Raw genomic sequence first — 24253 nt, 5'->3', positions numbered from 1 at the left:
GATCTCATCTTTTATTTCTTCACTGCATACCTTCAGATCCTAAGTAATGGAAATATATTTGCAGATCTGGACTGAGTTCTTGAAAGTCTAAGCCGTTTGTATATATATACTTGTTCTTGTAACAAGTAATAGCTAAGTAATTCCGTAAGATTAACAGAATTTTAAAAAATCAACTTTGTATTTTTCCATTTGTAAGCTCTGTACACACCATCATTTGAGAGGCAGGCAATTTCTTAATTTTCTCTAAAACATCTCTATGTCTGAAATTGCCAGAAAAAGAATAAAAATATCCACATAGAAATAGGCAAAGTCAACTACTCCTCCTGAAATTTCAAATGTTTAATTTCATATTTACAGCATATCTTATGTTTTGCTTTTACTGATTTGCCACAGCCTGTCAACATGTCAAAGACAACACATTAAAAAGTTCTTCTCTACTACTCTGTAGCTTTTCCTTCTCTTATAGTCAGCTGTTACATTGCCTTCAACACCACCTGCTTATCTGTAGAGCTGCCTTTTGAAATTCTGATGTACAATTTTTAATGATACAATACAAATTCACATTTACAGAGGTGACCTCCACTGTTCCCGCATAATTACAGGCAAACAGTAATAGGTTTACTCCAGTTGTGGGTAGGTTCATGCTGCGCTCACAAGCTAAATCTCAGTAGCTGGCTACACTTGGACCCTTTATCATTCACATATGGCCACTGCATTTTCACATGCTTGAAAACTGAATGGTAATTACATTTAGTCTTAAAACATATTTTATACATTTTTATTAATACTTTATGACCCTTGTTTTTCTTGCCAAAGTTGCAACTTTGTAATTTCTTTCATGAAGATACAAATACAACCTCTTTGAGCTACCTTAATGCTTTTTTCTTTTGATTGCTGTAATTATTTTTTAACATGTTGGTATATATCTTAAAATTTTAACTACTGGAGTTAGTCTTCAGATTACTATAAAAATCAGCAGCTTACTGACTTTTTTGCCTTCTTGTAAACCAGACATTCCATGAGAGTATACGTATAGAGGGAAAAAAAGAAAGTATACCTGAGATCAAGTCTGTCACCAAGAAAATGCTATTTAAGCGGCAAGCATTTCCTTGTTTTAAACCTGTAATCCAACAGAAAAAAATCCCAACATTTACCAAACTCATTTTATATTAGCTGCTAGATATTTCATAATAGCAGCACTGGGAGATACCCCACAGTTCTGAATCCCTGAATACAGAACAGAGATACATGTAAATTAAATAAAAATTTGAAATTTTGCATTGGGTCATTTTCATTACAATAATTGTATTATTTTAATACAAAAAGTAAAAGTGCATATTTCATTTTGCTTCAGAAGTCAGCAGTACTTTACTAGTTCATGCAAAATCCTTTAGGAATAAAACATATCAGTAATCATCTTCTGTTTCTTCAGTCTGTCCCCTCCTTCAGCGTTTAACTCTCTCAGGGCAAATCTTAACCTCTGTTTTCTGTTTGAGACAAAGGATGTACAAAATATTCACGTGACAGAAACCAGAACAAAACTGGAAGAGAGATGACAACACCAAAAAAAAAAACAAAAAACCAGTAAAGAACTGCAGGAAGGCACATGATACCTTATATAAATATCCAATGTTATTTCTCTCCTTTTCTAATTACTATGAGATTTCATTAACCTTTTCATTGAGAGATGCTACACATCCCTGTGTAGAAGATTTAATACTTGATGTTGCAAAGCAGATAATATTGAAATTTTACAGGAAGGCAGTTTGCTTGACAAAGACAATAGAATTGGTGGAGCTCATCAAACTGAAAGTCCATATCCTGTGTAAGACAATGACCAGCACCAGATGATTCACAGGAAGAATCTTCCTAGTCCCTTTACTGTTGACTTCCGACCTGAAGTATGTGTCTTACATCACTTACTTTTTTTTTTTTTCCCCCTGGCTACAGGATCTCTGGCTGGTTTTATTCATATAAATAATACCTCTGCTATGCAAAAGGATTACTGAAACAGGCTGCAACAGACCTAGCAGTATTTAAGTCTAAAATAGTGAAGTTAGAAGGTAAAACCCACTTTTTCTAAGACTGACTTTAAGCAATACACTATGATATGAAGACTTCACATTTCATTAAAATTTATTAAAGCAAGCTCAGCATTGCAAAACCAACAACTGGGCTTCAGCTGCAACCATTAGAGCAGAGCAGACAGCAAATATTAAGCCCAATACTGTTACAAGTTTGTATGCCAGTTACGACAAAAAAAACCAACACTGCATTTGCAGTCTTAGTGGAATTCCACTGGAGCACTTGCACCGTGTTTCTGTATAGAACACATTCCTTGTCCTTTAAAGGGTATGCTATCTTATACTTGAGAAGGGTTTCTTTCTTTTTAACTCCTGTAATTGAAAAGTATTGTTTACTGCTGATTTAAGGCTTGTTTTGACGAAGAGAGAGCTGATGAGGCTCTCAAGAGCTTGTATTAAATCAATACTAGACAGAAGTGAGCAGCTTGTATATGCGCTGTGGGATACACTTGATCACATATTTATCTTTCATGTTTTGAGAGAAGGTTACAAATATTTTTATATATACGCACATATAAAAGAGTGTGAGTGAGCAAGCTCACATTCCATGAGAAGTTTTCTGGCTATGTCAGGAGTGAAGTCCACCCCCTACTAGAGAAACCTATTTTTTTCAAACACAAGAGGATATTATCAGAGAAGTCTGTGCTGATATACAGAAACCAGAGATCGTCATGGCTCGGTGAGGTGATGAGCTGACGGGTGGATGGCGCCCATTATCTTCACTTCTCAATCCAAGTTTTCCTGAAAAACCACAGGGGGAGGAGAAGGCTCCAACTGAGCATAAGGCACAGAGGACAAGAAAAAGATTAGGAGCAAAGAGCAAGGAAAGGAAGAATAATGCAAAAGATACTGCAGAGGTTTCAGAGAGCTAGAAAATAGACTCTAGATTAAAAGACCAAGTTATCAGTACTTTAAAGAAAGCGTCAGGTTTTAACTTCTGAACAAGGCAATTTTATAAAGTAACTCTGAAGTAAGAAACAACTGACCAAAAGGAATTTATCTTTACTACATACAGAATATACACTCAGGTTCAGCTCTTTCAGCTCTCCTTGGAATTTTAAAATGTTTCAAGCCTTTGTTCGACAAGCGTACCACCCGCTACCCAGCCACCAGCCAGGGGAACCTGAAACGAAGTATAAGGGGAAGCTGGTGCATGAAACTCAGCTTAACTGCTTCTACATCAAGCCTGGAGGTAAGACAACATTACCCAGTTGTGTGCACACAAACTGTATTGGTATGTACCTGCTGGGATAACTATAATGTTACTGTTTAAATACAACAGTCTGTATAATATATGAAACTACACTAATAACTTATAGTAACAATCGTGGATAATGTACTGTTAAGTGCTGTGTGTGTGATTCCACTACCACAGGATTTAGATAAGTCTCAAACCTGTGGAGTTAAGTAGATTGATGGCTTCTCTTGGTAATATATTCTTTTGAGAATCCAATGAACATCACTTTCCCACTTCACTTTGATACAAGAGGGGAAAAGAAAAAAAAAGGTATGTAGATATAAGGAACAAGAAAGAAAAAGAGGTTTTTTTTGTAGAGAAAAAGCCTGAGAAGTTTAAAACACACAAAAGCTCAAAATATTAAATGCATCTCTGTGTGTGAACGGATTAATCTGAAAAGGGAGTTACACAAGAGATTGCTGAAAAACAACTAGCTCTGTAACATTTTCATTTGCAGGAGAAACATGCTGGCATATTTACACTGACCTGGAAACATCCACCGTTTTATGCTATATAAGGAGGTGTGTATGAATTAGAGGGTATACAGGTAGTCACATGAAGATAACCTCTTTTAAAAAAAAAATTATCTGTTCCAACTTGAACTCTAGAGCTTTACTGCATCATATGCCTATCTTATCTTGAAAAGATGTCTGGAATTCCCAGCACTGGCAGTACACTCCCAGCAGTAAACGTCCAAGCAAGCTAATATGTTGCTTATATGCTAACATCCATAAATGGGAAACAAAGAACTGTGTTTAGCAGATATATGCAGTATTCTACTCCTATTCTATACAGAAACTCATCTACAACTGCAGGAGGCTTGAGACACGCTTTTAATTCTATTCCATATACTTTCCCTACCCATCTGTCTGCTCAGGCAGGGACAGAGTTCCTCCATACACAAAATAATTACCAGCCATCAAAAAAACCTACATAGCTTTCTTATCGTAGCTCCTTAGCTTGTTTCTTCTCACATGACATACAGTTTCTCTGACATACAGATTGGACTCCATCATTCCACAAAACTGAAAACGCATGTTAGGATTACTACACTTTTTTTATCACCTTCATCACACAGCAGAAATACCATTAGGGCAAAAAGATGGCTGCACTCATCATAGTTACAGTTGTAAAAAGCTACTTTATAAATGCAAAGCATTCTAAATTATTTTCTTTGCTCAGTCAAAGACTTCTGCAACTACCAAATCCTCAGGGTAGGCACCATGAGGAAAAACCAACAAAAATGTCCTTTGAGGAAAGTCTGAATAGAGGTATCTGTGCTGAACTGGGTCGAGTAGCAAGGGACATGGGTATTATCTATCAAAATTTGTATCTTAATCTTAAGGCCTTCACAACTGGAATGTACAACTTCCACTGAAAAACATACATCATATTTAAAGGAAAATATAAATAATAAAGTAACCTGGAAAAAATAAATTTAGAAATACTTATTAGTCCAGACAATTTTGCCTTACAAACAAAAACCAAAAAAGGGTTATTCCAATTTCTCCTCTGTTTTATGTTTGGTGTTTTTTTTCATTTGACCCCTAAAAACCTACATCACAGAACTACATTTACTGTCCACAATAAACACACACACAAAAAAATCCCAAATGACCTAACAGAATTAACCAATACCGGCTAATTCTAGAATAACATTAATAATTTAGTTAATTGGCTGGGGCCTCTCATTTATTCCAGCCTTCTCCTCAAAATAGGGATAGCTTCAGGAAGATAGAGACTTAGGAGAAGAAGAAATTACGATCAACTACAATGTACCACAGAAAACTATATTGTATGGCACTTTTTCAGTCAATCTATTTTTTAAGCAATTTGCAATTCCTTTACAACAAATTCTCCTATCTGTTCCACCATACTAAAAATCCACTCCTGCTTCCACAGACTTTAGTTACAGATTTCAAAACCAGGCATAAACTCTAGAACAGGTAGCTCGCTAACCGAGACAGCAAGATCATGATCCCCAGTCTTAAGATTCACCTGTTTTGAGTCAGCACCACTGCATGTCCATCAACACCCAACTGCAAAACACCATTTTGTTATGCCATCAAGTTATAATAATATTTTTATATTTCAACAGGCAAGCACTGAAGATTTTTAGGCACCCTTGAAAATTAAAATGAGATTAAGCACAAAAATCTAAATCTATAAATATACCTATTTTATCTATTTCTAAAAATGCAAATTAGTATCTATACCATTTCAAAGGGGAAATTCTTTTATTTTTTCCACATTCCAAAGCAATTTTGACCATCTTCTTAGCACATTAAAATCACTGGCAGATTGAAGTACAGCCCACAAAGAGAGGAAACGATATGGGAAATGTAATAAGAAATAAGTAATGCTTTTATATATGTTTTTATAAACTGGTTTAGGAACAGATAATTTCTGACTGTAGATGCAGGGAAGTCAGTAAACTGAGTGCTAGACAGCATCTCACATGAAAAAAATATTACTGTCACTATGCATCTGATAGGCAAGTTTCTTCCTACTCCTATTTATTTGGTTCTCAAGAAAATTTGCACATGACCAACTATGAAATAGTGAAGTTGGAGACAAACTATAAAAAAGGTTTCTAAAATAAATAAACGCATGCCACAGGACAAAACTCATGCTGCAACCTTCATTTTCTGGGTTTAGAATCAACTTTTACTGCAACTTTAATGTATTTTCAATATGCATATTTTCCTTTTAAATTTAAAAAAGGAAAACAATATCTGTGCTTAAGAGTGTCAGCATTCCAATGCTCTCAGCAAAACTGAGGTTTCACTTTGAGGTCAGTAACACCCAGGGAAGATAACTGTGACCTCTGCTGCTACTCTGTCTTGCTGGATGCCTGATGAATTTTTATAATGCTAATTAGAGGAGAGAGAGTGGAATGGGAAGAAGGAGGAACTATTTGTTTATTTATCCAAGATAAAAACATCTCCAAGGACAGAACCTCAGGTAAATCACAAACATTCGTATTCTGAACAAATGGCAGTAGGCAGTCCAGGCAGGCCTTTAAAAAAAAGCTTTAGCCAAATCTGTTTAGCAAACAACAGGCTAAGAAGAATGTAACTCTAACAAGGGCAAGGTCCTTCTGCCAAAATGACTTTGAATTTCTATAGTTTGAGCTTTCACTTTTCAAACACTTTTGTTCCAAGTGGACAAACATTTTTCTGAGTTTTAAACTACAGAAGCATTTTTCTTCAACAAAACCTGCAGGTTCTAGCAGGCCAGAATAATTATACTGCAATCAAACTTAATCTCAGAACAACTGTTTTTAAGTTATTCAGCTGTGACAAAAACATTGTGTTTAGCTTAATGAAGCAGCAACAGAAAGCCATGGAGCATTTACGAACCAGCAGACCACTAAATTTAAAGAAAAATAATATGAATTGAATGAAGTTAAAATCATTTAAAGATACCAGTTTCAAAATTCAAGAAGACCAGTGAACATTTGGGGAATAACTGATTAAATACACATTTCAATTTACTGCATTTATCCTGTTGGATTTTTTTGTTGTTGTTGTTATTGGACTAGATACTGTGTGTTGGCAGGTATGAGGCTAACAAATAAGGCTCTACATTTTAAACTGACCTTTCTACCAGCACCAGAAACTAAACAGAAACTCTATTGCACCATAAAAATAAAGCCTGGGATATCTATTTTGCCTGTCTCAACAGAAACAATTGAGGAAGTAGTTGCTTACTGGTCAACATGAGAATCTAAATTTATATGCAAATTTAACCACCAAAGGGCTGGTTTCATTCTCAAACAAAAACACATTTTACAGGAAAGAAGATATTTAAAATACTGAATTACAGAATATATAATGTAGTATAGACTGCAAACATTTCAGGGTAAAGAAGATATAATATCCAAAAGAAGATTGTTTCTCACGACATATTCATTTTTACATATCACTCAAATTCTATTACTGTTGCTTCCTGCTTTCCTTAGGAAGTAAACTTCTAATAGTCTTTAAACTTTACAAGAGGAACACTACTTGCAGGGTCAATGGGTCTCCAGAAATGCCCAGAGAAGTGGGGCACATGTTGCCCATTTAGTTTTTATCAGTATGTATTTGTTTAGAAGGGTGAACTGAAATGAGCCACAATCAAGTCTCCAAGAAGATAAGTTGTTCTATTTGAGAGGGCTCTAGGATACTGTAATATAGAATTTAAGAACGAAAAATAATAGTCTGAGAAATTTTCATGCATAAGTAATTCTGACCTACAGGGGAAAAAAAAAAAACCCACAACCACCTACAAACCCAGGTAGGGTGTGTTTGCTCTGCATCAGCCCCAAAAATGTCATGCTATTTCTTCAGACAGGTGGCAAACTTCCCTCTCCATACCATCTCATCTACCGAATGTTTTTGCAGTGTGGGAATACAGGAAAACAATACTAAATTTTCAGGGTTCTTATAGACAGAAAATGAATTTAGTTTAACCAGTAATTTACAGTTAAGCCTTTCTTCTGAACTATGTCACATTAATCGCATCAAGTCTTAAGCAACAGGTTCTAAACATTGGTTTCCACAGTAAATATCACCAAAAATAAAGGAAAAAAATAGTCATTATGTAGTTAAGGTTACTCAAATATAAAACTCAGGAAATTTTTTAAACACTTAAAATCATTGGATGATGTAAACAGGAACAGAAATACTGTCCTGCTTTCAGAAAGAAAGCATCTAAAATTGCAGATAACAAGTTTAAAAGTCACACTGAAAATACCATTGATCCATAAACCTTCTGTTTGTTGATGGTCAAGGATTTCTGCTGGGATTCAAAACTGTAATTTGAGCTTCCCTCCTGGCTTTAAAACGAATAACCCTAGTTCTAGCCTAACAGATTTCCCAAACTAAACTCTTCCATGAAATAGTGGATTAGTACAAACATTAACTGCAATGGATCCCAAATCCAGCCTGAAAAGTCCTGGGATTAGACTGTATGTTTCTGCAACACGGTGTTTAGACAGTATTTCAAATTTAGATGACCCAGATCATATGGAACAATAAAAGAAATACAAGAAACAATATAGCAAAAAGTAGGGGAAAAGAAATAATTTTAAGTATTCATAAAACTTATATTTATTGTGTACAATTTTGGAAAGCATTTTCCATTGTCATCATATATTGGATGCAAAGCAGTCTTTACAAAATAATAGCTATAACATGACAAAATGTTGGCAGACTTGTCATACACAAGTACCACCTTTTCCTGCCAAGAGCAAAAGCATTTATTTTTGACTGTATGATACAGCCAGCCACAGATATTCAGCTGTACTGAAATTAAGTTGGTTTCAACAAACATCCAGAATATTAAAAGAAACAAAACACCAGGCAGGACTTCTTTATTGTTCCAAATGCTTGCTTTTGTATTTTTCTGGAATTTACACTGTCACAAACACCAAACGTAAGTCCTGTTATATGGGAAAGCAATTATTCCAATTAGATACAGAGGAAACAGCTAGTTTTGTTGTATCTAATAAGATTTGTATGAAAAATAGAGTGAGAAGTAACCAAGTAAAACAAAAGACAACTTGTTTCCAGATCCTGTTAAGTATTACTGCCAAACTGTCCACCATTTTGTCAAGTAAACAGCTATCACTGAGTACTCCTCATTAGTATCTGGAAGAAAGAGATAAAAATAATATTATAAGATTAGGGTGTAAAAAAACCCCAGTTTTGGATGAAAACTCCATTTAATAACAAAGAAGCCTGAAGCCTTAGTTTTGCAAAAATTATAAAAACAAGTTGTATAATAAAGCAAAACACAAAGAAAGCATCCATATAGCAAATTCAGGACTGATACTCAGAATTGTGTTTAGGTGAGACCCGAGTGAAAACATATACTTAATGTTGAAGAGGTTCCTTTATTTTAGGTAGCAAAGGCTTTGAAATACACAGTAAGGAAGAAAGGGTCAGAGGTATCTGCATCACAACAGAGAAATCACCACGTGAACTATCTGTAGGGACCTAAAGAAGGTCAAATGAGTTGGTAAATCACTTTTCTTCTATGGATCTGTAATGCCAGTTTGCTCTAGAAACCTAGGTATTCCTATGAAAATCTGAGAAAATGACAGTTTTTCCTTTTGAAGTATCAAGACCTTCAGATTTCTTGAAGAACTAATGATTAAGCTTTTGTAAGGGTATTTAGAAGATAAGTAACTAGGGGTAACATACTGCTGGAACACATACCTGGAACACACCTGATACTAACTGAAATCCTAAACCAGTGGATTTTTTTTTTAGTAAAGCAAACATGCATCTTCTCTCAGACAACAAAATTTACCCATGGTTAGATCCAACGGCTAAAAATCAGACCCACACATCCAGGCTGAAGATAACTTTATTAAAGTACGGACTGGAGAGCCTGTTGTTTCTTTTTTCATGATTGCACTCAAAGGAATGATACAGTAAACAGTACCACGATGTCAAGAAGCCGTCAGATCTTGTGGCTGAGAGATCCCAAATTGAAAGAAAGGTGTTACTTTCACATTGCCACTGGCAAAATGTAGGTATTGTAGGCTCACCCCAGCCAGCAGCACAGGTCCACACAGCCACTCTCTCCCTTCCCCTCAACGGGATGGGGAGAGAATCAGAAGGGCAAAAGTAAGAAAACTCATGGGTTTAAGACTAAAGGCAGTTTAACAGGTAAAGTAAAGCTGTGCACACAAGCAAAGCAAAATAATTCATTCACTACTTTCCATCTGCAGACAGATGTTAACCCATTTCCAGGAAAACAGGGCTTCCTCATGTGTAACGGTCACCTGGGAAGACAAATACTGTATATCCAAACATCTCTCTTCCTCCTTTCCCCCCTGGTTTTATTGCCAATCACAATATCATATGGTCTGGGGTTTCCCTGGGGTCAGTTGGGGTCAGCTGTCCCTGCTGTTTCCCCTCCCAAGTTCTTATGTACCCCCAGCCTACTCACTGGCAGGGCAATGTGAGAAACAGAGAAGGCCCTGATGCAGAGCAAACACAGTTCAGCAGTCAACTAATCTAAAAGAACCGCTGCCTAGACAGACAAACTAATAAAAGAAGCCGTCTCCATTTGCTGTTGCACAACTAGCCAAGAAACCCTGGACACAGGCCCACTGCTCAGAGGTATATGTTAGTACTTACATTCGAGACCCTGAAAATCTAAAATTCTGACATCTCTCTGAGAACAAATAGTGTACACCCCTCAAAGCCCCCAGTTTTAATCCTAACTACAAACCAATCACAGTTTACATGTAGTAATCAGACTAAAGACCATCTTCCTTCATGTCAGCAGAGTTATGACAACTTCTAATTACTCTTTATACCGTCTCACAAAAATGAAAAATTAATAGATCAGATTTCAGAAGGTAGATTAGTTATACATACATAAACTCCTAATGGAATTTCAAAAGGAGATGAAAAAATATTACATGCACATAGGAAAGACTTCAAAATCAGATGGGATAAACAGGTCTCATGGTACTTAAATTCCTTATGTCTCGTCTAGTCTATGTTAGCCTGGAGATGTCTGCATCACTTTCCAGTTTCTTTGGGAATTTCTATTTTTTGTCAGCGTATCAAATACTTGCAAAATTATAAGTTCATTTTTGTTATTTAAAATGTCATTTCTCTATTGTTTCTACCACACAGTGTGCGTGAACAACAGGATTCCCTCTTGATATACCTTTCAACTCCCAATTAGTTTATGTAGTAAAAAGGTCTAGCAGATTATCAAACTGGGCTGCTTTGTATGCCACAAATTTCCTCTGCTTTTACTTCATCCAGAGGGAACACTTCTGCATCACAGTTTACATAAAACATTTTTTGCAGTCTGCTTTTGTGCATCAAGCACAAAGCATAGATTGTACTGCAGCTCTGCTTCCAAGTACAGATATAAACTGTGTATTTATAACTGCTCATTCTCATGTAATTGCACATTGTAACAGTCTGCATGTATATCTGCATGCAAAAGAACAGTTTTCTCATGTCTGCCATGTATTTCTGAGTTTGTCTGACACTCGCTAATTCCTGTATAAAGATAATCATGCAAGATAAACACAGAGCCCAAAGTAATAGCTTTGTCTTTCATCAGGATTTGAATTACACTCAACACTTACGCTGTCAAGAATTAGCCCTAATAGTCAAGAAGTAATCTGCCTCCCAGCTTGCTACAAGGACAGTATTTTGGAGCTACAGCAAAAGACAGGGTTTGAATTTGCTGCATTTGTCTATTTTTATGCAGAAAAAAAAAAAAGGCTACAACTATTACTCCAACCCTTAGCAGATCTGCTTTACAGCAATACTTCCTAGTACTTACTAGGATATATTCAGAACACATAAAATATCTCTGTGAGTCTCTAAGCCCACCGCATATACACAACCATAAAAGTCTTCTATTTGTCAGTTAAATGAAGAGATTACTGTTACGCACATTCTAATACTTTCTTTAGAGTGGCATTTTAGGAAGCACTGAACACAAGCTTCTCTTTCAGCAGCTCAAAAAGCAAAATGCACTCCTTCAATTGTAACTGTTAACCAGCTAGTTTTCTGCCCTTGAAAGCTGCAGTCTAACCATTTGGACTGCGGTAGCCAAGAACAGACTCTGAAGAGGTGCTAACTCCTTTAGTATTTAACCCTACATATCACGTACTTACATCTGGCATTTCTGTACAGTAGGAATGGGTCCTGCAGCTGGAAATCGAGGTCTTTAGTAATTGGTTCTGTTCGATTTTCCATGCTCAGTCTGTTCATAATTGTGAAACCATGCCTTGGAGAAGCTGATCTGAAAATTATCAAGTAGAAATCACATTAAGTCAAGGAAAAAAAGAAACTACTAGAATTTGTTGTATAGTTCTCCAAAATTGTCCAGGGCTTTTTTTATTATTTCTAAAGAGATAGTTTTGTTGCCAAGGAAGTAACAACAGACTCTTGCAGTGTTTCGTGCAACCTTTTTAATTATGTCAAAACCCTAAATTATGCATCAGAAATAACAGAAGGACCCCGGGTCTCACAATACCTACGGAGATTATGCCACACCTTCGGTACTACCATTTGACACCAACTGGTTTAGTCACAGCATTATAATATCTCCATGTCCAGTTTTCACTTCAAGTTATAATGCCTACAACTTCTGAACAGGCAAGATGTTACGAAAAGCCCCTTTGTCCTAGACCATCAGGGTCACATTACCCAACCACCACCTACCCTGTAGTTTCTTACTGGAGCAGAAAACAGCAAGCAGAATGATTCAGTCATGGGCCAGAGCAAGTGTATTTTTTAATGCTCAGGTTAACAATTACAGATTACAGTCATTCCAGACAGGATTTTCCATACCATCTAAAGCACAAGAAAAAAAAACGAGGGTGGTTAGGAACTGGAACAGGTTGCCCAGAGAAGCTGTGGATGTTCCATCCATGGAAGTGTTCAAGGACAGGCTGGATGGGACTTTGAGCAACCTAGTGCTAGTCTAACGAAAGATGTACCTGCTCATGGCAGGCAGGTTGGAAATGGATGATCTTTAAAGGCCCCTCCAAGGCAAACCATTCTATGATTATATGACTCTAAATAATTCATAGGGATTACACTTCAGGTCACTTACATAATTTTCACTGCTGTCAGCTGTTAAACCTATCAGGATCCTGACAGGAGACATTACTTTCAAACCAAATATGACAATAAAGGAAAAGATGATAGCTAAACGTTTGGAAAAAATGCCATCTCTGGTAATTGCTGGTGTTTACATCTCTCTATGCTATATAAAGCACAGGAACCTACATTACAGGACTGGAATCAATGGAAAATTAAACCAAAGTGAAAACCTTATCAAGCATCCTTGCTTGCAACAGTCAGCAGTTTGCCTAAAACAAAAAACTAGTCCACTTCCACTGGTGTTAACCCAGTTAGAAATCCGATTTTTTGACCACTCTTCAGAATTCGCAAAGATGAGACAGGTGATAAAAAGGTCAGCTCAAGTAAAATGGTCACATTACTTTACATTGTTACAACAGCAATGAAAAGCAACAAAGGCAACAGCAGTGGTCTCCAAACTATGGTCTGTTGGCAATGTCTTTTCCAAAAGACTTCATGACCTTGTTCAAAGCCACAGAAAACGAAAGTTAAAACTGAAGGGGAGGGCAACATGTGACGTTCCTCACAGCTCACAACCTTTTTCATACTGCTGCCTATAGGGCAGCCAGGGTAGCAATCTGTGCTGTAAATGGAAACTTCCTCAGGCAACAAAAGAACAGTGAAAGATCACAGATGCTAGAAGTGCCAGGTTACATGCTGTCAGCTCTGGAGTTTTAAAACCATCATACCAGAAAAATACTACTTCTGTTTAGCTACCTCCGTCTACTGCTGGCACAACTAAGGGCCAGTTCTTTCCTCATGTGGTGGTAATTACAACAGCATCTTGTCTCCACTTACCTGAAAGCAGCTTAGAAAAATTACTGGTGATGATTTTCACTGCTGGTACAAAAGAGCTCAAAAGATTAAAACCAGCATTCTCACTTCACACAAAGCTTATGGTCTCTTGAACTCTGTCACTTCACACATACATCTCTCACCTTCTCAAAACAATCTCTTGCTTTCTCGGTTCTCCTACCAGCTCCTCATCAACATAAATGTTGAAGAAAATTTCTGTTTTGGTGTCCTATCCCAGCAGCTACTGCAAGATCTGATTAATGTATTATTTTCTGATTTTAACAACAGTCACAGGCAAATGCTGGGGTACTAACTTGAAAACTCAAACACAGAGTAGGCTTCACAACAAATCTAACATACATGCTAGAATAAATAGCATAACCAGTGCCTTGAAAAGCCACAACTAGAGCTGCTACTAAAAGGAAACATTAAAATAATCCAGAATGTTTAATTAAATATGCATGAAAAATGAATGATAATACAAGCTGTATTAAAGTTCCCTAAGCAGGAAACACAATACTTCCATCAGTTCCACAATTCTCTCACTTTAAGGAATATCATTATTTATTTCACTAATTAAAACAATGTAACAGATTCCTATGGCTTACCCATATTGAGATTTAAATCACACTTGTGAGTCTTATCCAAATACAGGGTGATGTCTCCTTCCCAGTGTTTTCTTCCCCACATTCACTTCTGCCAATTTCAGTTTCTTTTCACCCCTGACAAGGAGGAGTATTTCACTCATGCAACCATGGTCCATCCTACCTAGCTTTTCTATACCCACAGGTTTCATCTGCAGACATGAACCAGTAAATCCTCACCTTGTGTAAACAAACAGTGTTCCCTCCACATCAGTCTTCTCCTGAAGAAAAGGAAAGAGAATTGAAATCAAGGAAGCTTTTTGCTAGACATCAGTGAGCCCTCCTTCCCCACTCTTTTACCAATACCATCAGTTACATCTCTCTCACCTAAGCCACGAAGAAATAACTAAACCCAACTCCACTGGCTGGTGGTGAGAGGATAGATGCTAGAGATAGCACAGGTCACTGTGCAGCTGACCCAAGCTTTGACATGATATGAACAGGCTAAAGGCTCGACATCATGAGACTAAACACTGTGCTAGATTAACTCTCTGCTACTCCCAAGGGTGATGCACAGGTCAGGGAAGGGACTTTCCAAACAGTGCCTACCCTCAAGGGCAATGCTTGGGATGGGTAAGGGGAAACCACATGAAAGGGGCATTGTGCAGGTTCTTCAAATACAGGTCCTAAGCCCCACCATTAGAACAATCAAAGAACCACCTGCAAATAGCCAGAATCATAGAATGGTTTGGGTTGGAAGAGACCTTAAAGATCATTCAGTTCCAACCCCCCTGCCACAAGCAGGGACACTTTCCACTAGACTAGGATACTCAAAGCCCCATCCAACCTGCCCTTGAACACTGTCAGGGATGGGGCAGCCACAGGTTCCCTGGGCAACCTCTACCAGAGCCTCACCACCATCACAGGGAAGTGTTTCTTCCTAATACCTAATCTAAATCGACCCTCTGTCAATTGAAAGCCATGATTCCTCGTCCTGTCACTACACGCCCTTGTAAAAATCCCTCTCCAGACTTCTTGGCACGCCCCCTTTAGGCACTGGAAGCTGCTCTAAGGTCTCCCCTGAGCCTTCTCTTCTCCAGGCTGAACAATCCCAACTCTCAGCCTGTCTTTATAGGAGAGGTGCTCCAGACTTCAGAGCACCTTCATGGATTCCTCTGAACTCGCTCAAGCAGGTCCACATCCTTCTTGTGTCGTGGACCGCAGAGCTGGACAGAGTTCCCCAAGTTAATTACTTGTTTTCATTCTTAAACAGTCTTTTTAGCATTTGTAACACCAACACTCTTGTATGCACTTTGATTTGGCTACAGAGAGGCCCACACCGTGGTTTACACCCCAGTCTCTTGCAGCCCTGCCCTGCCAGCCTCTCAAACCTCATTTCCAAGGCACTACAGGGCTCAACACTACCCAGAGGCTGAGGCACAACCTCTCACCAGCTTGATGAGCACCCCCAAACCGACCCTCCCACCTCCACCATGGCAACACCCACCCCTCTCTTTCCCCCCCTCCTTCCTTCCCCCGCCCTCCGCACACGCCAGGGGGCGGAGCCTCCTCTCCACCCGCCCCACGCCTCGACGCCACGCCCCTCTTCCCCGCTGTGGGCGTGGCCTCTTCTCGCCCCGCCCAGCCACCGCGGCGGAGGGTGCGGGGAGGGCGGTGCGTGCTCACGTACCCACTCGTTGGCGCGGTGCCCAAAGGTGTACAGCGCCACCTGGCTGGCCACGTCCACGATGCTGCTGATGTAGGGGTCCTGCTGCTGCAGCGCCGCCAGGCTGATGTCCAGCCCCTTGCCCAGCAGGGCGGCCCCGGCCACCGCCGCCGCCGCCGCCGCCGCCATTTTGCCTCCGACAACAACACACGGTTCCTAATAGGCGCAACTAATCCATCACCGAGAAGAAGGGGCGGTGGTGGCGGCGGTTCCCACTCCCTCCCACCCAGTCGTATTGAGAGCGGGCGAGGAAGTCGGAGCCCAGGCGTCAAAATCGAGCGCCGAGCGCCGCCCGCTCAGGATTGTTGCCGTTGGCGACGGGGCAAGCTGAAGGGCGGCCTGACCAGAGGAGACCGTGAGAGTTGACCGGCTTCGCAGCGCCTCTCCCGGCAGCGGCCAGTCTCTGCCGGCCCGTTTTCTCGCGGCACCCTTCGTTTTCTGGCCTCTTCCTGCCGCTGGGGAGGCCACAGTGGCTTCATTTCCAGAGGGGTAGCTGCGTGGCCGAGGAACGACACGGCTGCGGGCTGCGAGCAAACGAGGCGCGAAGTGCCGCCGGCGTTCGCTGTGCCGAGCAGGGGGTCCTGCACCCACTGTGTGCCCATTAGCCTAAAGGGAGAAGGTGTGATGTGTGCCACAAGTTGTCTCACTTCGATGAATATCCAGTCTGTATCTGCTAGCATACACTAGCACAGACTTCTGCATCGAACTTAAGGGAAAAAGAACGTGAGTGCAAACTAAGCCATCATACAACCCTTGTGTGTATATATATATATTATACATATATATATTATATATACACATGCATACATGTGACAAGCAGCTGAAACATAAGCATACGATGATATGGAGATACACAAACAGCAGAGGAACAGATGGACAAGACCATGAATTTATTTACCATATTTTCCTGTTAGACATATTTATTATTAATCTATTGATATTGACAGTTTACAGCAAATACACGAGCTTTATGTGGCATGCACATAAACTCAGTATGTACTTACATTTAAAAGATTTGCTTAACAGCCTGAACTGCCTGCAAGAGCAAATTTTTTTTACTCCATCACCTCAGACTGACATAGCAATTCTGAAAAGAGTTACCACATTCTGTGTGTGGAAGCAGTAGGGTGATATATTTCCTTCCAGAGAATGGGATATCCTGAAAGAACTAAAGCCAAAGGTAGTGGATGCTGTCTTGTTTGTTTGCAATATCCCTGACAAAACATTTTTAGGAGTGCAGTAGCTGGATATAGGGGGATGAAGACTGCCATTTCATTTTCTTCCCCAGATAGAGTGAGCCGTAGCATCTGCTCTGAGAGCAAATGGGCAAGCCCAGGTGAAAAAGTGAAATGGGGATAAGAAAGAACTGAGAGGCAGCAAGCTGGAAATTCATAGTATTAAATGTAGGGACTGTCATTCTCTTGAGTTGAGTTAGGAATGGGCATGCTTTCAGGAAGGCCAGAAAGTGAGATTGTTCTTTGGGCCTCAGGAGAGAATATGTATGTTTTGTTATAGCTCAAAAGGCCACTAAAAATTGCATTCCTGAGGACCTACAGCTTGCTCAGCAAGTGGGAGAGGAAACCTTAATACATGCTGTTATTATAATCTGTCTCACTCTTTGTCTAAAGGCACCTTGTTTCAGTTGGGGCTATAATGAAACACAGCTTTAGAGTTTAGAAGTTTTTAAGTGGTTTTGGTATACTCATGGTAGGAAAATAGCTCTAAGCAGTTCCATTGCAAAGCACTGGCTGATTTACAGATCCTGTAATGGCAAGGAAGATATATGGGCTCGTAGTGGACAAGGAAAACTGCTGTCCTTGGTCTTGGGCTGACCAAAGTAGAATGGCAAAAAAAAAAAAAAAGGAAAGAAATAGTAAGTAAGAAAGATAAGTCATGTTTCTGAAATAGTGAACAGATGCACAATCCTTTCTTTTTGCTGATTGGATAGTCCTCGGTTCCCAGTTTCCAGGCACCGCGAACCACATTCCTCCTTATGTGCTGGAGTTTCTCATTACCATCTCATCTCCAGTTCTTTGGCATTTCTGCTTACAAAAAGTCCCAACTTGTCACCAAGGCGTAGAAGTGTCAAACTCTTGGAGTTTCTTTTCCCAGATGCCTTTGCCCCCTCCAACAATAATTCTTACTGAAAAAGGTGCCCTTTTTTTTTAATTATTTTTGGTGCTGTTGGGGAGGAGTTATTGCAAAGTCCCATAGGAAGAACATGTTATAGAAACTGTATTTCAAAGGCTATTTATTTAACTAAAAGTAGTCACTCATAGCTATTATTGAGCAGGAGAAAGCAGAATACAACATTTAGATGTACTGCAGCCTTGTTACAACTGGAAAAAAAAAAATGAAGCAAATAATGTGTGTTTCAGCTTTTACAATTTACCTTGTTGTTGCCCCTTTTGTCAAGCCAAGTAGTAACCAATACTTGAAGCCTTGGATGTTTTTTATGCTAGAGAGACAGACTGATGGGCTCAAGTGTGTCTCCTGTGCCCTTCTCTTGACATAGGAAGATTATAGAATGTCCTCTTCCCTTGAGCTCCATGGAAGAAAACCCAGCTGTGAGGTTAAAGATCTTGAAGTAGGCCTGCCAAAAATTTTGCCTGTCTGTTTTCATTGCCCTGTTTGAGGATGCTTCTTTAGCACTATCTTCCTCCTGGATTACTGTGACCCTTTCTACAATTGCTGGACATACAGTCCATAGTCCTGTGTTTTGGGTCAGTGAAGCTGTCAAGCTTCTGATCACGCCTCTTTATATTTTCTGTTGCATGGTGAAGTAGTTTCTGCTGGTTGCAGCTGTTTTGCAGTATAAGTGGGTTGTAATTGCTCCTTCCATTTAGCCTGAAGTAAAGCTACTTAATAAAGCCATTAGTTCTGCCCTGCTTTATGGGATCACATAGTAGACTAAAATTTTTCCAATGAAACAAGATCTTGTTAAGAGAAGCACTGTGAATTCTCACTGCACCTAAGAAGTTAAGGACATTTTAGCAAAAATGTCACAGCTTAAAAAGGATGATTCTTTAAACTGCAGTTACTTGCTTACAGTCAGTAATCCAGTAGTCCATAATAACTATCAAATCGAGTTAGAATGATGTTGCTGTAATTTGTTTATGAAACAAAGTAATTTTCTAGCTTTCAAAATGTCATAGTTTCATGAAGTATATGATTAGAATGTCACATTTTTGTCTTCCACCCACCTGGATACTATGCTGTTAAAAAAAAACACACCTATGCTTTTGATGTGGTATGAAACGCATTTTGTGTAGGTAATATCCAGACCGATTTAAAGCAAAATCCACACAGCATGACATTCTTAAGGTCTCTATTAATAACAAACTTTAAGATGGTTAGGCCAAACTTTTTCACAAACAAAAATTGTGCCTTCTACAGCAAATTATCAACACTGATGATACAATTTTATGTGAATGTATTTGGTGGCACTGCTGGGTGTACACAGCCCCTGTCCCAGGTCCCAGCCATTCAGTCCTGCCATTTTGGTGTCTTAGGACTGTACTGGCATGGGTGCATATGTGGCTACAGTGTGAATCAAACTAGGGAAATGAACTGATTGAAAACCAGGTGTTCATACTGAGATCACTGCCTTGTCTGACTACTTTCCTACCTGTTCACATTCAGTTCCTTCTCTGCACAGCAATTTTTTTTTAATAAACAGCAGGAATCACATGATGAAATGTAGAACTGAGCACCTCATTTGCTTCTCTTCCTCATCTTCAGCCTCTTTGGAGTTGTTACTGCATGGTAGTTGTCTTTTCCTTTTTATTCCTTTCCCAGTGCTGCCATAATTTTCTTCTGACTCTGGTGGCACTACTGCTGACCCTGCTAGTGGAAAAGGTGCTGAGACAGAATTAATAAGTTCCCCACACTCCATCCAGGGCCACTTGAGTATCTTTGCATGGTGATTTCCAGCATGCCAGCTTCCAGGGGAGCAGTAGGTTGCTCTTACAGAGCCAGGATGATCCCACAGGGCTTCGTTCCCATATTTCTGGGGATATGCTTGCAACTTCGCAGCATGGTAGTTCTCACCACCTGGGAACCAGTGCCCCATGTCCTGGAGGCCATCTATATCCCTTCGCAGACACTGATGAAATGTATGGACTTTTCAGCCCACATTGATTACAGGCTCTCAGTAGATAGCATTAGAGTGCTTTCCTTATGCTCAGAAGTTGAAGTTGTTGGTTGTACTGTTAGACCACTACCTAACTCCTAATGGTTAAAGCAGTTTTAGTCTTTCTGTTAGTAATTTATTACTTGCTAAAGGTTCCTTAATGAGTATAGGGTCAGATTATATAATTTTATCTGATGCAGTTACTAAAAAAATAATATTTCTTTGCTCTAGAATTAAATCTGGTTACTTTCATTCGAATTCAAAACAACTCTCTCCCCTGTCACCAAATAATCTCCATTACATTAAGTTATTAGCATGCCCATGTGTCTGCAGTGTTGCTTCCTGGTGAAGCTTATGAGACCGTTTTGAGATTTTCTGCAAGTGCTAGTCCACACAAGAATGGAACAGTATTCTGTCATTGTTGGTTTTGAAATTCTGATATTATACATACTGTGTATGAAATAATTAACAATAAGCCTGTTTTTTTGCAAAAAGTTTGTTCTGTCTTTGACTTGAATTTTGTTAAATGGTTCTGATAGTAAGTAACTCTACACTTTTTCCTCTTTCCGGACATGTATTTGCAAGATACTGAGCTCTCTCTTCTTTAGAGGCCCAGCTTCTGCCAGTGGCCTAGCTGGAGGAGAGCAAAAGGAAAGTTCCCTACTGAACTACTGCTTTTTGTTTCTAACTTCCTATGTAGATATTCTTCTGGGGTGAAGAATTCTTTTTGATTGAGCTTTAATCACTTTTCAGAGGGCATAACCTGAGCTGAAAAAAAAAAAAACAACAAAAAAAACAGGAAAAGACTATTTCAGGAGGAAAGGAGAGGCTGTACCAATATAATTGCATTGAATTATAGTGTTATACAGGAAAAAAGTCTTTCTTGTGTATGTTTAATCAGTAAAAATTCTGATTTGTATCAGTGGTAGATTTTTAATGTTTAAGTGACTATATGATTTCAGTGTCTTACTTTCAGTAGAGCAGAAACGAGAAAATTATAAACCTAAAAAAAAGGGTTTTGCATATGGAATATGTTTACCTGGTTATACTAGTTGATACAATAAAAGGTGTTACCTTTATCTGCAGAATTTGCCTGACTTCTGTAACTGTACAATTGTGAGTACAATTCTGTCAGATTTCATGAGATACGAGATTACATCCTCCAGTCTCTCCCTACAGTTCATTTTCCTGTTATAATGAATTAAAAATACCATCAAAACTTGTTGGCTTTTTTTCACCTTCTTTATTTAATGTAGTAAAAATACTGACTTCCTTCAGTAATATTTCTCATAAGGCTTAACTTCACAGGTTGCTTTTCTTTCACCCCCATCCTACTTTAATTATGGTAAAAATAAACTCCAAACACTGGATTTTATTATGAGAAGGTAACCATTTTGGGTTAGTAATTGAGTTCCTCAGTAATTTTTTCACCACAACTGTATGTGCTTATAATCAATAAAATATTGTTGGTAGCCATTACCTTATTGCTTTACTTATAAACTGCCCTAAACTGTTCCGATACATCTGCATCATTCTTTGCACAGTTGATCAGCTAGGCAAAGCACCAAAATACTGATGAGACAGAACATTCCTGCTATTTTCCATACGTTAATAAGATGTAATAGTAATTATAGCTTACTGAGGATAATACCTTTCCAACCACATCTTTCTGGTAATCACCATTTAATTGGCAGAATCAAACACCTGTAGCTCTAAAAGAGCTGTTTCCCAACTAGTTACAGAGAAGATGGACTCATTTAATTAATTCATAATATGAAGTGTTCCATTAGATAATTATATTGAGTCATGACCTCATTTATACACCTCACCTGGCATAGGAGGTGTATTAAGGAAATACTAAGGAAAAAATCATAACAAAGATATACCACTGTTGCTGCAAAGAAGCAGCTAGTAGCAAGGCTGGAGGAGCACTTGGGCTGAGTCTGATCAGTGGCTGGGGTGCACAGGGATTTGGGCCTTTGGTGCTAAAGAATCTCTTTAGGAAAATGAGTTCTGTATGTTCAAATCAGCTTGTTTTTTTTGAGTTAAATGATGAAGTCAGGAGAAGCGCCAAACTTAAGAATGCTTCACTTATTACTTGTGTTGATCTAGAGTTTGTGGGTATGGGAAGAAAGGCCTGGGTAGAAAAGGAGCTCAGTTCTGTGTATCAGAAGATAAAACTTGATAACATTTTAAGTGTTGCCCTTGGAAACAATGAATGTAGTTTATCCCTGGTTTTTAAGAGGGATGCATTTGGGCAAAGGCATCTTCCAGCAGGCAACTGATAGAAGATTTAAGCACTTTCAATGAGATTTTGAAGTGGAAACTAAAAGTATTAACACCACAAGCCTCCAGTGGGTATCTGAGTCTGGGTTTATTACACTTGTGTGAATTTGTTTCTCCCAGTGAATTCTGAGAGCTGTGAAGGCATTTGGCAGTCCCTCTCCTACAATCTGATTTTGTCACTTTCTGGTGATGCTGTGTTATGTCTTCTGTCAGATTAAATTTACAGGCATATTACCTTGCGTGACAGAAACATGAGCTACATGGATTTTTAAAGAAAAACTTCCTTAGACAGCAACAGGCCAAGGTCTCTTTCTTCCTCTTATTTTTCCTGCTGTTTTACCCAAATCTGTTAATTGCGGTGTCATTTAAGCACTAGTGAAACTTATAAAACCATGTAAAACTAAAACATGTTTAGGACATTTTAGTTAGGTAATCTGTTATTTACTCCTGACTTACTACTCAAGGAAAGATCTTTTTTAAATAGTTTTACATGGCCTCTGAGGATTTCAGTTATTAACAGATGAGATAAACATATTTCATGGTATTCTCAGAATCAGGGAATGGTTGAGGTTGGAAGGGACCTCTGGAGGTCACATTGTCCAACACCCTGAAGCAGGGCCACCAAGTTTCCCAGGACTTCCAATACTCCAATAAGGGAGACACAGCAACCTCCCTTGGCAGCCTGTGCCCAGACCCTTAATTATCTTTGTGGTCCTTTGCTGGATTTCCTCCAGTATGTCCATATCTCTCTTGTACTGAGGAGTCCAGAACTGGACCCAGTACTTAGGTGTGGCCCCATCAGGGCTGAACAGAATAGGAGGATCACCCCTCTTGACTTCCTGGCAATGCTTTCCCTAATGCAGGCCAGGATACCATTCTCCGCCTTTGCAGTGAAGACACATGTCTGGCTCATATTAGTCCACTAGGACCCCCAGTTACTTTTCTGCCAAGCCGCTTTCCAGCTCAGTGACCCCAGCGTATGTTGGTGTATGGGGCTGTTACTTTCCAGGTGCAGGACTTTACACTTTCCTTGTTGAACTTCATGACGTTCCGTTGGCCCATTTCTCCAGCCTCTTGAGGTTGCTCTGGATGGCAGCATGATTCTGTTGTATCAGTCTCACCTCCTAGTTTGTGTCATTTGCAAACTTGCTGAGAATGCATTCTGTTAGATGGAGTTTAACATCTTAAACAATTCCTTTAGTCCTTATTTTAATCAATGTGATATTTTTTCCATTTCTGGTGCAAAAGCCAGCATATTTGGTTTCATCTCTGAATCAAAAAGAAGGGGGTGGGAGTGTAGAAAATGTATGAGACAACTTAGATGGATTGTGTTATAAAGGAGAGATAAAGATTGGAAGAGAATTAGAGATCGTATTGTGTTATTATTCAAATGATACAGGAGCATACAGACTGGGGAAGCAGGATGCATGTGGATTCCCATTGGCGAGATAAAGAGACAGAAGAACCAGCAAGAATGGGATGTAGTACAGGAGGCAGAGCAACTGGAATAATGCTTGACATATTGCACTGGAGGGCAGGATTAACATGGGGGCAAAATTAAAGGAGGCTTGCAGCCAGAATGAGATACCTGCTAGGAAAGGACAAAGTTATGTAGATCTTGGGGCAGAAAAATTCAGATTGGTTTTCTAACTAGAAGTAGAGTAAAAAACTGTTCTTTAGGTTTTGATGGAATTAAATGCTGAGCACAAGGATGGGTAAACAGTTGTGCTGCCATCACTGGATACTGCCTTTCTGCCATGACCATTTTTTTAGGTCACTTTAATCACTG

General features: G+C 39.1%; 2 protein-coding genes across 6 annotated transcripts in view; one reads left to right on the top strand and one right to left on the bottom strand.

The window, feature by feature from the left end:
- DCP1B (decapping mRNA 1B) overlaps positions 1–12666 on the bottom strand; it is a 43036-nt gene extending 30370 nt beyond the window's left edge. Inside the window, exons 1-2 of one of the 2 annotated variants that reach the window (XM_057428124.1) lie at positions 12519–12666; positions 11969–12096 (exon numbers count right to left, since the gene is read on the bottom strand). In XM_057428124.1, the coding sequence (XP_057284107.1) occupies positions 11969–12065 (97 nt within the window). In that variant the 5' untranslated portion in view covers positions 12066–12096; positions 12519–12666. The remainder of the gene's footprint in view (positions 1–11968; positions 12097–12518) is intronic. The other variant, XM_057428125.1, reaches the window with a different exon arrangement.
- The window catches only part of CACNA1C (calcium voltage-gated channel subunit alpha1 C), a 481717-nt gene continuing 460535 nt past the window's right edge, over positions 3072–24253 (top strand). For 2 of the 4 annotated variants that reach the window (XM_057428116.1, XM_057428113.1), the window contains exon 1: positions 3073–3276. In XM_057428116.1, coding sequence (XP_057284099.1) covers positions 3147–3276 — 130 coding nt within the window. In that variant the 5' untranslated portion in view covers positions 3073–3146. Of the gene's footprint in view, positions 3277–24253 lie in introns of all 4 variants that reach the window. The other 2 variants (XM_057428119.1, XM_057428115.1) reach the window with 2 other exon arrangements.

Source organism: Pezoporus wallicus, unplaced genomic scaffold (assembly GCF_028554395.1).
Source record: "Pezoporus wallicus isolate ANWC-B61680 ecotype Strahan unplaced genomic scaffold, APGP_CSIRO_Pwel_v1 contig_2908, whole genome shotgun sequence".
In the NCBI taxonomy this organism is placed as follows: Eukaryota; Metazoa; Chordata; class Aves; order Psittaciformes; family Psittacidae; genus Pezoporus; species Pezoporus wallicus.
Note: the sequence above shows the minus strand (reverse complement) of the source record. Positions and strands in the feature narration are given on the sequence as shown.